A 12,800-nucleotide genomic window follows, 5' to 3' on the forward strand; every position below is an offset into this window, starting at 1 on the left:
CCATTACATTTTGGTGCAGGGCCAGGTATTCTTGATTTTTTTTATCATTTTAACATTGCAGGAGTGGGTTTAGCAACTCTGTCAACAGCCTGTCAAGTTATGTTTTCAACACAATCAAAATTCCATCGCAGGTCTGAGTTTGTGAATTATATTTGGGGAAACAACAAACTGCATTGTGTAAAAAAAGGAGCCTTATTGATTTCATTTGATTTACTGGGAATAATTTGGAGAGAACTGGTGTATATATGCAGATTTCACCGGTAGTAACAAAACTCAAGGAACACATGGTTTAATTTAGCTTAAAATGTTTTATTCCTTTTATAAAATTACATTCACACAGTCCCTTTAGCTTTCCTACACAAGGGCCCCATTACGGCTCTGCACCATACAGCGTCTCGTCTTCCTCGAAAGAACCAAACAACTTTGAACAAGGTATTATAAATCAAAGACTCTGGTTTGACATGAATTCATTTCAGAACAGGACATTGACAACATTCATCGCAAGTCGTTGCATAAGAGATTACTGATACGACCTTAGTCGGCTAAAATGAACCGAAGGAAGTGACGAGGATCAAGGTAACATAGGCTTCAAACAAAGTGCTTGTCAGAATGTGGAACAGCATGTGAGAGTCAAAGGGTTCTGTCCCAATGCTTTTTTGGGAACTTTGTGAAACAATCCATCGAACCACAATCACCTTATCGGGCCAGAGTTGTCGTAACCAAAAAAAGACAGAAAAACTAAGATTGTGGGAGAGAGAATGAGGAGAAACAGGTCTACTTTAAGATGGCCTTCAGGGCCACAGGAAGAAAATGTGTTCCAAGTGGGAGATCATAGTCAAAATTCAATTCAATTCAATGTTATTTGTATAGCGCCATATTACAACATACATTGTCTCAAGGCACTTTACATAGTGAGGTCAATATTACAATATTATAGGGAAAATCCAACAAATCCCACTATGAGCACTTGGCGACGGTGGAGAGAGAAAAAACTCCCTTTTAACAGGAAGAAATCTCTGACAGAACCGGACTCAGTTGTGTCGTTGACAAGAGCCCTGCAACGTCATCGGTCCAATCGGCAGACAGGTTCAGGCTGAAAGTCCAATGACCTCCATCCTTTTCATAGTTGACATGGGAGGTCAAAGGTCATGTCAGGATGTAGTTGTTTCCACACTGCGTTGCAGTAACAGGCCATATTCACTGAGCAGTTCAGTTCAGTCAGAGGGTCACATGAAGTCATGACCAAAGCAACAACACGCTTCAGTTTCCATGAGCAGGTGTAATATGTGTTAAGACGATAAAATGATAACGGTGTGTGGAGAACACATCCTTAGATCAGCTGTAGGCTCGGAGGAGGTTTCTACTTTGTTTAGTTTTGACTCCTGTTTACTTTATACTATCTTATTATTGTCTCATAGGCTGGACCAACCGTCTCTTGTGACGTGGGTTGGAACAGCGTGCATGTCGCACCCTAAACCACAGACTTACCTAAATGTAAATGTTACCAAGTATAAAACCATACCCTCAGTGTGTTAGAGTACTTTTATATGCAAAATAACAAGTTAGGTTTGCATATTAAATGATTTTCCAACTTTGCTGTGAACCAAAGTGAGAGGCAGGCTCCCCACTGTTCAGAATATCTGTCATTATGGAGCCTCATCCCTAGCGCAATGGAATGTATTAAGTTGATTTTCAACATGACGTGCTTTTGACGAAGTGCAAATGGAGAATTCATTAAAATCTGAATGTATAATATAGCGGTATCTGAAATTTTTCACTTCCCCCCCAAAAAAAAGCTTCCCTGGTGAACGTGGCAACAGGTGAATGTTGCTGAACTCATATTCTGACATACAAACTCCAACCATTATAATCTTCATGGTTATTCCTACACTCGCCTCTTAACGCATCTCCTCTTGGAATTTAGACTCGCTCTCTGGTGCCTTGAGATATATTGTTAAGTTGTGATTGAATTGAACTGACCACTACAGCGATACAGACCCGTCAACCAAGCCACTCACACTGTGCACAAAGCTTCAGGATTAATGTCAACATCCGAACATTTTCAATTTCCACGAGTCCTTATTTCATTATGGTTGCAATGAAGCAACTTTCTAAGCGGGACGGCGACACCCCAGAGAGAATGAAAAACAGTCATTCACTTATCAAACATCCAAATCTATCAGCCGTCTTCCAATTATCACAGAACAACAGAGGTTCTGACAAGCAAAAAAACCCAAAACCCTATGAAAATGAAGAAATGAAAAGGAGCACCATGGAGTGTGTTGTAGAAATGATATCCAGGTATAATGAAAAACATAAAATTACTAAAGGTTGGGAAATATAACAAAAAACCAGAGAAAGGAATAGCCACTATTGACATAGCCGAAAAGTATTTTCATTCCAAACCTTTCTTGACTTTTACAGTTGTGTAAAATGAGCAATGATAGTATTTACTTAACGTTACATGATTAATTATTTTTATGACAGATGTCACAGTGTCAACGCTGCATGATCACTGGCTTAAGAGTCAGTTGGGATTTTTCTTATCCATGTTGACTCATTTCATTTGATGAGTCAACATGAAGACAACGACTTGATGATTGAGTTTTTCCAGGGGAACTTGTTCCAGGAAGAGCATTTCTATCTGACCCCGCTGTTTTCCTTTTGTTCCATTAGTCTAACAGTGGGGAGCTCATCCTGCACTTCACAAACATATCAAACTTAGATTACCAACACCATTAACAACCCGCAAAATAACATTTAATAGTTTAAAAAAAATATGTATGGGACCATGAGATACGCCTGAGAGCATCAAGTCCTCACGTGATGCAGAATGAGCAGAACACTGAGCCCTGCTCCTTCCGATTCTGCCTGGAGGAAAACTTAGTGGAATGTGATTCTCGGCTGCACTTTGTAAAAATTGCATAAGACAGACTTGTTATTTCCAAAATCATCTGGTACATCAGTCCACTTACTATACATACAAATTGCTCATATGTAAAACAGGCTCCAATGTCTTTGGTTCAGTTTTTCACGATTCCACCAAGCAGTCCACCACCCAGGCCCGGTGTTTGAGGTCCGATGTCACAAATAGACGAGTACGTTTCAAACGCTTTAACTCCGCCTTCATGAGAACGCTTAACAGAAATTCTTGGGAACATCAAATGTAGTTCAAATAAACGTAATTATATAATGACAGTGATGTTGCTGACAACACCTCCGGATTAAATAGTAAAAGAACTAGAGAGCGGGGCAACACAGCAACGGCCCTCAGTCCTGTCAGTTATGATTCTGTTTCACTCACATCTCCATTGCTGCGGTCTGAGATCTTTATGATCCACTGTAAAATCTACAGTAAATCATTACAAGAGGATGGAGGTGAATGTTCACGCTATCACCAAAACGGTCTTCTGGAAATATCCACTTCCTCCCTCACAGCTACTTCCTGCTTCTCATTTGACTGATCACACTAATGGTGATCATTTGCTCATGCACATTTACAACCCTGTGGATTACCGTAACATACATCTGTACATCAGTGATGCACTCGCTGTTGGTTTCACTGCTAAATTGGCAGTTCAAAAAATATTTAATCGTTTACTTTGCCCTGTGCAAGCGATGTTACAGCAGTTGATAGGAACTATGGATAAAACAACAAAAATAAAATCAGCACACTTACACGACAGACAAAACTTGAAGTACATAATGATTTGAATAATATGTGTGAGAATGGTGCTCCTGAATGACCTGATGTTGACAACATGAACAGGTAGTGTTTGTAGTTGCATGTCTTGTTGAACATCATCACATCATCATAACAGCCGGAATAATGGCAAATAATGTGAGAAGAGGAATGTGTAATTTCGCTTTAAATGTCTTGACATTCCAGATTTTTCTGACTTTCAATAACTCTCATGTGCACGTCAAAACCAATTAAGTTTTCAGGAAGTATCTAAACCTTTTTAAAAATATATACATTTTGTGAGCAGTGATCATAAATTTTCCTCTTCAATAGGGACCAGTGGGTTTGTGGCAGGCAAGTCAAAATGTTGAGGAACTAACACATTTCTAGGTTCGATCTTTTCGTGAGAATTGTTGAAAATAGGAAAAACATAGAATAACATCGCACTTGCCGCTTTAGTGATGCCCAGTAACTTTTTTCTTAACCCCCCCAAATCCCCTCCCCCCACCGGACACACACGGACACACACACACACACACACACACACACACACACACACACACAGCTTAAGGGCCTGTCAACGTGACGGTCTTCCACTCTTAACCGAGTCTCTTCCCCCAGTTTAAGATTGTACGTCCTTCCCAGAGCCACAGATATAAAGAGCCAACACGTCGTGTCCAAGAATGTTCAATTCCAGATTCTGTCCCATCCCCCGTCATCCAGCCCTCTACCTTCGTACCTATAGTCTCTCACAACACTGCTGTGTATTACGCCAAGCCCATCTCCTCCAACACACTCCTGGGCGACTCATCCTCCTGCAGAGAAACACAGACATATCCAAATGAAAGACTTGGTTATAATTATGTCATTATACTTTGCAATTCAGTCAACATTATACTAGGTCTCAGAGGTACAGACCGGAACCACTACATCTGTCCCGTTTCAACTGTGACATTATAATATTATGCAATGCTGAAACCATCAGAGCCGCGGAGTTGAACAGCTGATTTGCGGAGTGATACGCTGATTCTCTGCACCGGTGCGAGTTGGTGTAGTAATACATGGCCAATGTGCGCTTGAAAAAAAGTGCAAATATGAACTACCAGTGCAAACATAAAGAAGTTAAAACTGTGCGTGTCTTTCTTCTGTGCTGCAATCAGAAAGAAGGAGTACGTTCCAGCATCAAGTGTGTGTGTTTGTGTGTGTGTGTGTGTGTGTGTGTGTGTGTGCGTGTGTGCTAGAGAGTGTGTGTTGGTTAAATGTGGAAGATACAGATGTGAATCTATAGAATCTACATCCACTGGGATGAACAATATCATTAAATAAAGGTTTGAAATGTTTCCTCCAATCATAGATTTCATGTCAAACTATATCACTCTCTTTTTGTGTCTCAGCAAGTTGCAAAGCAGAAAATAATCAATATATGAATCTATTAAAAAAATGTATCATTAGTAGCAGCCTTTCGCGTCTGGTACACCATGCAGGGCCTTGAAAGTCAAAGGCAATATTTTAAAATCAATTCAAAAACACAAAAGGCAGTCAGTGAAGGGAAGCTGCAACAGGAGAAATATAAGCCTGCTTTCACGATTTGGTTGAACTCTGGCCTAATCCTGCGAGAGATAAGAACACCGCCTGGAATTACTATGTATATGATTTCACGGAAATAGGTTCCTTTTTTGTGATGAGCTGCAAACTGACAGACCCCAACCCTTCTTAAGTAGGTGGTGGATAAAACCCTTAAGCCAAGGTTACCTCCTGCAGTAGGTCTGCTTGTTCGATGGCTTTAAGAACACTTTTCTTAGACGTGTCCTGGATCTCTCCTCCCATCAGGAATTCGTCTAGAATGAAGTACGCCTTCTCAAAGTTGAAGATGATGTCCAGCTCACACACCTGCACAAACAAAGACGAGCCGTCAGCAGGGGAAGTCTTCACAGACTCACATGTAACCCCTATTTAACAATATGAAACAGAGGTCTTCCCAGGTGCAGAAACTCAAGCACAAACCCCCAAAAAACTGGAAATATACTACCAGGAATTGAACCACATTAGTCAATTACTTCCATCCATGCGGAACAGAGAAATGTTGGCCCTGAACCTGGGACACAGACCCAATCTGCAACATTTCCACAGCCAATTGCTTTTAACAATTTAAGATTAATTTACAAGTTGTGAAACATCTAATACAGTTATTTGCCTTCTCCCCTGAGCGAAATGTACATAATCCATCCACCTCACCAATAAAGTTGTTAAAATACATAGAGGTTTCTAACCCTTCCTGCTGAATGAAATAGCGGCGGCTTAATCCACTTATTATTTCTGGTTGAAAGTCCACTTGCTGTCACAGGGACAGATGACAAACAACTCATTTAAAATGAGCTTTGTTGCATCCGGAACAATAAAAATATCTTTGACTCCTCGCCATTTGAACTATGAAACCTATTCCATGTCATTTTAGTTTCCTCACAAACACACACAGCAAGTCCAACATGATCAGTGCTGATCACGGCCGGGTCTTCCCAGATCCACTCAGGTATTACTCATAATGTTAAACAGAAGCAGGACCGCACCTGGACTCATTTGACCGTAGGAAACATGGCCCCAAACCTGGACAATTTCCTGGTTGGGTCTCAGGTCCGAGAGATTGGATGGACCAATAAGGGCATGCACTGAGACCGGGAAAACAGAGACGTGTTGAGATGCATCACTTACACTGCCAAAGTATTTATCGAGCAGCTCTACGAAGCGATGGATGACTTCCAGTGTGATCAGCTCATTGTCGTGCTCTTCAATTGCACAACAGAAGTACAGGCTGGCGTACCTACACGAACACACATACAAAAACAGTAACAGTACATCAATAAATTAACACATATGAGCTACTCTTTTTGAAAACAGAGTTGGTTTGTGATTTGCAGTTGTTGACCAGCATCATCTTGTTTTGTTTGCAACCAGATGTAGGAGTGGGGTGCGTGTTTGACTGAGAACTTGGTATGTATTTTATCCCCTGTCTGTTTGTTGGTTGGTTGCTTAGTTTGTTTCATGACAAAAACTACAGAATAGATTTCCATGAAACTTGGAGGAAGGATGCAACACGAGCCAAGAAAGAACCCATTAAATTCTGGCACAAATCCGACAAAGGCACAAATCCAGCAGTTTTTTTAATCACTTAAAGAGAGGGCATTTTCCAGCAGTTACCCAAGGAACAATGAATTTTATTTGTGTAAAATGAATCACAACATAGATTATCACATCTTATAAATATCAGTTGACGTGGTTTTGTTTCCTGTTCACGGATGGACAGACAGTTTTGGTAAAGCCATGGCTATATATTAATTACATAAATCATCATATAAATCATTTAATTTACAGTTCTGACAATCAACAGATGGATTTATTTGTTCAGCTTCTGATTTCCAGCAGGATTCAAACATCTCCCGTCATAAAATTCTGTGGTTTGTCCATGTTGCCATGTTACCACAAATATAGAGCAGCACAACCTTTTCTGGTGGTCTCATTCTGCACCAAACAAATGAACTGACAGGACAGACATCTTCTGCAGCACACCAGTCTTAATAACAACAATCGGGGGTAGAATGATCTGAGATCATCCGAGATCTCTTCATGCATTGTTTGCTTTTGAAAAAAATATGCTGTTTGGTTAAAATATTTAAATGTCAATTAGGGCTGCAACTAGGGACATTTATTTTTTTCTTCTCATTCATATAGAAAATACACATTCTTAGATAACTGTTTGGTCTATAAAACAGAAATATAAAATAGCTCCTTCATGTCTAACCAACAGTCCAAAATCCAATAATACTTTATTTTATTATAATGTACAAGAAATTCCGCAAACTATTACGTTTGAGAACAAGGAAATATAGAATGCACAACTGTAGACGGAATGCCAGATTTAATTAAAAAAAACTGCAAGGCTTGCAAGAAAAGACAAATGGGAGATTTCTGCTGAACAGCAGAGCTTCTACAACAAGTGCAGTGTTCCCTCAGTCCATTTCCACTGCAGGAAATCCCTCAACACATCACCCACCCACTCATCCACACGCCGATAGGCTCTGATAGGTTTTGTGTGGTCCACCTCTGCATTCTGCTCACAGTACTGAGCTATGACTCACACTTACCTCTGTGTGTGTGTGTGTGTGTGTGTGTGTGTGTGTGTGTGTGTGTGTGTGTGTGTGTGTGTGTGTGTGTGTGTGTGTGTGTGTGTGTGTGTGTGTGTGTGTGTGTGTGTGTGTGTGTGTGTGTGTGTGTGTGTGTGTGTGTGTGTGTGGTGTAGTTCGATTAATGAGAACGTAACACAGGGTTTCACCCTGTCCACCCACCTACAATTTAATGTTGGTCAGCCCACATACAAATAGATGAGAACTTTCTTTGGTCTGTGGGAGACAAACTTGCATTTGTACAGAATGGGCACAATAAAACCAGAGAATCTGCTGCTTTCCAAAATCAAATAGAGCCGGACTGGTATGGATTTTTACGTTGAAAGAAACATTTCAATCACACATCAGATCTTGATGATAGTTATTCAAGTTGAAACTGATTTACATTGTATAATTTGTTGAGAACAAAGTGACGTAACACCAGTCAATGGAACTCAAAATCATCTACCCACTGAGGGCTGGATTCAATGTCACACCAAAAAACAAAGTAACATTTTTGAATCAGAGGCTGATCCAACTTGCTTGAATTTTATCATGGCAACTCATAATGCGACTCAGTGTATGGCCCCCACATGCCTGTAAACACCCCTGACAATGTCTGGCCATGCTCCTGATGAGTCAGCGGATGGTGTCCTGGGGGATCTCCTCCCAGACCTGGATCAGGGCTGCAGTGAGCTCCTGGACAGTCTGAGGAGGTACTTGGCGACGTCGGATGTACCGATACATAACATCCCATAGGTGCTCAATTTGATTTAAGGACAGGGGAACAAGAGCGCAGGCCCAGAGCCCACTGCACCAGCGTAGGGTTGACAACTGCTCTGAGGATTTCATCCCGGAACCGAACAACGGTCAGGGTTCCGGATATGACATGGAGGTCTGTGCAACATAACGTTCATCATGGCATCTCAAGATTCTTCCATGCCTGTCACGTGGTCAGTGTGAACCTGCTTTCATCTGTGAACAGAACTGAGCACCTGCCACCTCTGGTGTTCTCTTGCGAATGCCAATCGAGCTGCATGGTGCTGGGCTGTGAGCACACGTCCCACTAAAGGACTTACAAGCTCTCATGGAGTCTGTTTCTGAAAGTTTGGTCAGAAACATGCACACCAGTAGCCTACCTAACCGGGCTCTGCGCTAGTGTGTATGCGGGCAGCTGGAAGCTGGGGATTTACCGACTTGTTGGTTATGTTGTTTTTGGTTATCAAACATAAAAAGGAGACTTTTTGTTGTTGTCTGGTTAATTAGCTCTCCAAAGGGCCGTGTCTATTTACACTCGATGAAGTGAAGAAGCTGTAAAAAAAAAATACGACCTCATCAAAGAATCCCTGATGTGGACACTTCTGACACTTCAGCGACCAAGCAGGACTGAGGACAGTGAGAGTTTATGAATGAGCATTTTTACCTTTTATAGACAATCTTGAGGTCCCTCCATTCTAGGAAGCTGCACATCTTTGGTTTGCGGGCGAGCACCGTCTGCATAAGTTCCCTGACCATCTTCTTCTTGTCACGCTCGGCTGTGGCTGTGTACCACTTCTGAAGCCGCAGCTTCCCCTGCCGGCTGAACAGCAGCATGAACCGCATCTACAGACAGACAGGGATAGACACAATCAGAAAATAAGGCAAAGAATAAGGACAGGATTGATTATACAGCTTTAATATACATTCTATATTGATGCATCTGCCAGTACATTAGAATACGTGATCAACATATATAGATAGATTCCTTCTCTTACATAGATCATATCCAATCATTTTAGTTGTTAATGTTAGTAATGTTGATGATGAATAGCTCTGTTTGTATTGGATCACTGTAGGTAATATTGCAAATAACTGAGCTGGAATGATTTAATGCAACAAAATGTCTTCTGGAATGTAAAAAAAAAAGAAGTTCGGTGTTATATAAATATTTATAAATTGTAATTTTGTAATTGAGGTTTTTCCTTGAAAATCAAGACAAATAAGTAAAATGCACATTGAGGCAATACAATTTATACAATGGTGAAAAAATGCCATTATCTTTGATAATTATTAATTATGCTAATAACCAAACTTTCTCAATTCCTTGCACATCAGACATTAAATAATAATCTATCTAAAATGGCCAAACAGAACTTGCCTGCAAATACTCTGGCGACAATGCAATTCTCAGTCTTCTAACTATTCTGTCCTGGACACAACAACACTTCACCTTGTGTGAGTATTACCACCTTCCTCTCAAAGTCAGGAACACACACACCCCCCTTCACTCAGGCACTCCATCCTCATCAATAACCCAACAGCTTCAAATAGCTCAGATTCACACCACCATAAACTCAGCTGCGATCAGCACGAGGGGAATTCAAAAGAGTCCTCTGAGACCATCACCCATCTGTAAACGGCTCTGCTGCTCCGCCTGTTTGTTCAACATGCTCTCAGTCATAAGCCAAACTCACACACACTCTGCAAATACACACACTCTGCAAATACACACACACACACACACACACACACGCACACACGCTCCTTCACTTCACTGCCCTCTGGGCGCAGGTTCAGGCCCAAGCAGACCTAACCGCCTGTTGTTGTGCCGGGTTATTAACCTAGCAGATAAAAAAAGAGTGGCAAAATGGACTGTGTTTATATAGTCTATATCCTGTATATCTAGTCTTATTGACCACTCAACGCACAAGTCCCATTCACCCATTCACACACATTCATACACATAAACGCCACTTGAAGTGGTTTTTGCCTATTTGATGAATGTTTATGTACTTATTTTGGAGTAATGTCCTCATGGTGGAATGCACTTATTGTAAGTCGCTTTGGACAAAAGCGTCCGCTAAATGAATGTAATGTGATGTTAAGTTTCTTGCCCAAGGACACATCGCCATGCAGACTGGGGGAAGCCGGGATCGAGCCGCCGACCTTCGGGTCGACTTGACCAACCTTGGCACAAATTCTGAAAATTTAAAAAAGGATCAAGGCACAAATGTGTACCGTTGTCCTACTGTTTTGACATGGACAAACACGCATCCCTGCCCGCAAGGTCTGTGCAGATGCAGGCCAACAGGACCAACTCCATTGATTTCAATGTATTCACATCATACATACAGTTTCTAATAAAAGTGTGCTCACTTTGTCATTGTGGGCAACAGAGCAGAATTTGACAATCTAACAATGATGTTTAAAAACAAATGGACGGGGGTCTGAAGCCACTGTCCATCAACCATATGGCCACATGGGCCGGCGTCGGACCGGGTGGCACTGTACTCGTACGTGTGGAGACGTCAATCATCAAGGGGAGATGGGGCAGATCGACACGTTTTATTCGACAACGCAAGAGATCACGTCAGTCAGTTCATTGGTGGACGTTGGCAGCTGGATTTACAGTCACCTTGTCACCTTCAACTGCTGACACCCGGGCGACAGCCGAGGCAGAGCCCGGGGGGAGCTCGGCGGCTCGTCACACCTTCTGCCACCGGAAGTCCGCCGTGGTCGGCGCGAGCGTCGCCGTCCTGTGTCGGGCATACCGGCCACGGTCCGACCGCTCTCGCACCACACGGCCTGTTAGCTCACGGGCCACGCCGCCCGAGGGCAGGTGAGAGGCAGCGCAGGTGGGACACTTCCTGAAACCGTACACCTTGCTAGCGTTAGCTCGGCAGCTCGCCGCCCGCCTTTCCGAAGCGAGGAACTCACCATGTCGTCGGGTTCTTTCTTTTTTCTTCTCTTTTTTTTGGAGCTGCTGCGACGTCACAGACGGACCTCGTCTCCTGTACTGTCCGGTCCGGTCCAACGGAGACAAACACCCCCCCCCTGCAGCTAACGACGACGCTCCATGTCTGTGCCCGATACACTACACGACCGAGGAGGACTCCCCCGGCTGCACTCGAGCAGTTCCGCCTCTGACGAGCATGCGCACACCGAAGCACATGTCTCGCCCAGCTTCGCCGCTCAGGTGAGGAAGGCCAAAAACGCAAATATCGTCTTAGAAAATGCGTCTCGACACGGCAGTTTTTGCCGTGTTAAGACGTCATTTTTTGACGTCTCGACACGCATTTTTCAATGGACCGTTCTACTCTTTTCTAATAGGGTTTTTTTTTCTGCTGCTGTTACTAGTCCTTCCTCTAGGTGTCACTGCACATCCACATCAAGGCATGGCACACGTGACATTACGAGAGTATTTTAAAATTTTAATGATTTTTAACAGAAAAAATCAGAAGAATGTTGTCCAATATTCTATAATAATAATACTTATAATATATTTTATTTATAGCGCACTTGTCATTGCTAAAAACTTGTCATTGCTGAAAACTTGTCATTGCTCTTTCTATGGTCCCTGTTTCCCGGTTCTCATACAGCGGTTTCATACTAATTAAATTGTGACAGACAGAAGTATTCTACTCAACATTTAAGCTTTTATGGAGAAATGTTGTCTAAAATATTCTCAACCTCAATACATAACAGATTCATTATTTGTATCAGTCATCCTAAATATTGAGAAGTCAACATGGAGGACATAAAGTTGTCTCAAAAATAACAGTACTGATAATAATAATAATAATAAAAAATAACATTTTCTATTCCCTTGTTTACAGAATGGGCTGCAGCAGGCCAACCAAGAAATCCTCCTGGTTCCTCGTGCTCATCTACAGTGACAGACACTCCAGCAGCATCTTATTACTTTTTGAAGGATATATTTTATATAATAATATAATAAATACATTATTTAAGTACAAAACTTGGTGAAATGATTTCAGTTTATTCAGTACTTTTTGAAAACATTTTCATCATATTTTAACAATAGCGTGATAATACTGATAACCCTGAAAATTTTGGTCACGATAATCATTGTTATAGCCATAGAGAAATGAATGTAAATGTTCTGCCTTATTTGGGTAATTTAGTAGTAGAGTGATTCAGTCTTTAATTTTGATCTGTAAAATTCAGTTACATATTATATT

At 41.7% G+C, this 12,800-nt stretch overlaps 2 protein-coding genes across 2 annotated transcripts in view; both read right to left on the reverse strand.

Annotated features, from left to right (window-relative positions):
- Positions 1-4,302, reverse strand: part of peli3 (pellino E3 ubiquitin protein ligase family member 3) — a 53,309-nt gene extending 49,007 nt beyond the window's left edge. Inside the window, exon 1 of the mRNA XM_047336616.1 lies at positions 4,205-4,302. The gene's annotated coding sequence lies outside the window, so the exon portion shown is untranslated. The remainder of the gene's footprint in view (positions 1-4,204) is intronic.
- On the reverse strand, positions 289-11,717 carry ap1s1 (adaptor related protein complex 1 subunit sigma 1). Its single transcript, XM_035629926.2, has 5 exons — positions 11,536-11,717; positions 9,263-9,441; positions 6,392-6,500; positions 5,435-5,572; positions 289-4,497 (listed from the first exon to the last, which is right to left on the reverse strand). Exons 1-5 carry the CDS (start codon positions 11,536-11,538, stop codon positions 4,450-4,452), a joined length of 477 nt encoding a protein of 158 aa, XP_035485819.1. The 5' UTR covers positions 11,539-11,717; the 3' UTR covers positions 289-4,449.
- Positions 11,718-12,800: the final 1,083 nt, after the last annotated feature.

Source organism: Scophthalmus maximus, chromosome 1 (genome assembly GCF_022379125.1).
Source record: "Scophthalmus maximus strain ysfricsl-2021 chromosome 1, ASM2237912v1, whole genome shotgun sequence".
Classification (NCBI taxonomy): Eukaryota; Metazoa; Chordata; class Actinopteri; order Pleuronectiformes; family Scophthalmidae; genus Scophthalmus; species Scophthalmus maximus.

Bases quoted from the DNA above. Each gene is read 5' to 3' on its own strand.
- ap1s1 (XM_035629926.2), bottom strand. The intron at 6,501-9,262 runs GTAAAAATGCTC...GTGTTCGTGTAG, and splicing joins CTCAAGATTGTCTATAAAAG to GTACGCCAGCCTGTACTTCT. The intron at 5,573-6,391 runs GTAAGTGATGCA...TTGTTTGTGCAG, and splicing joins TCGATAAATACTTTGGCAGT to GTGTGTGAGCTGGACATCAT.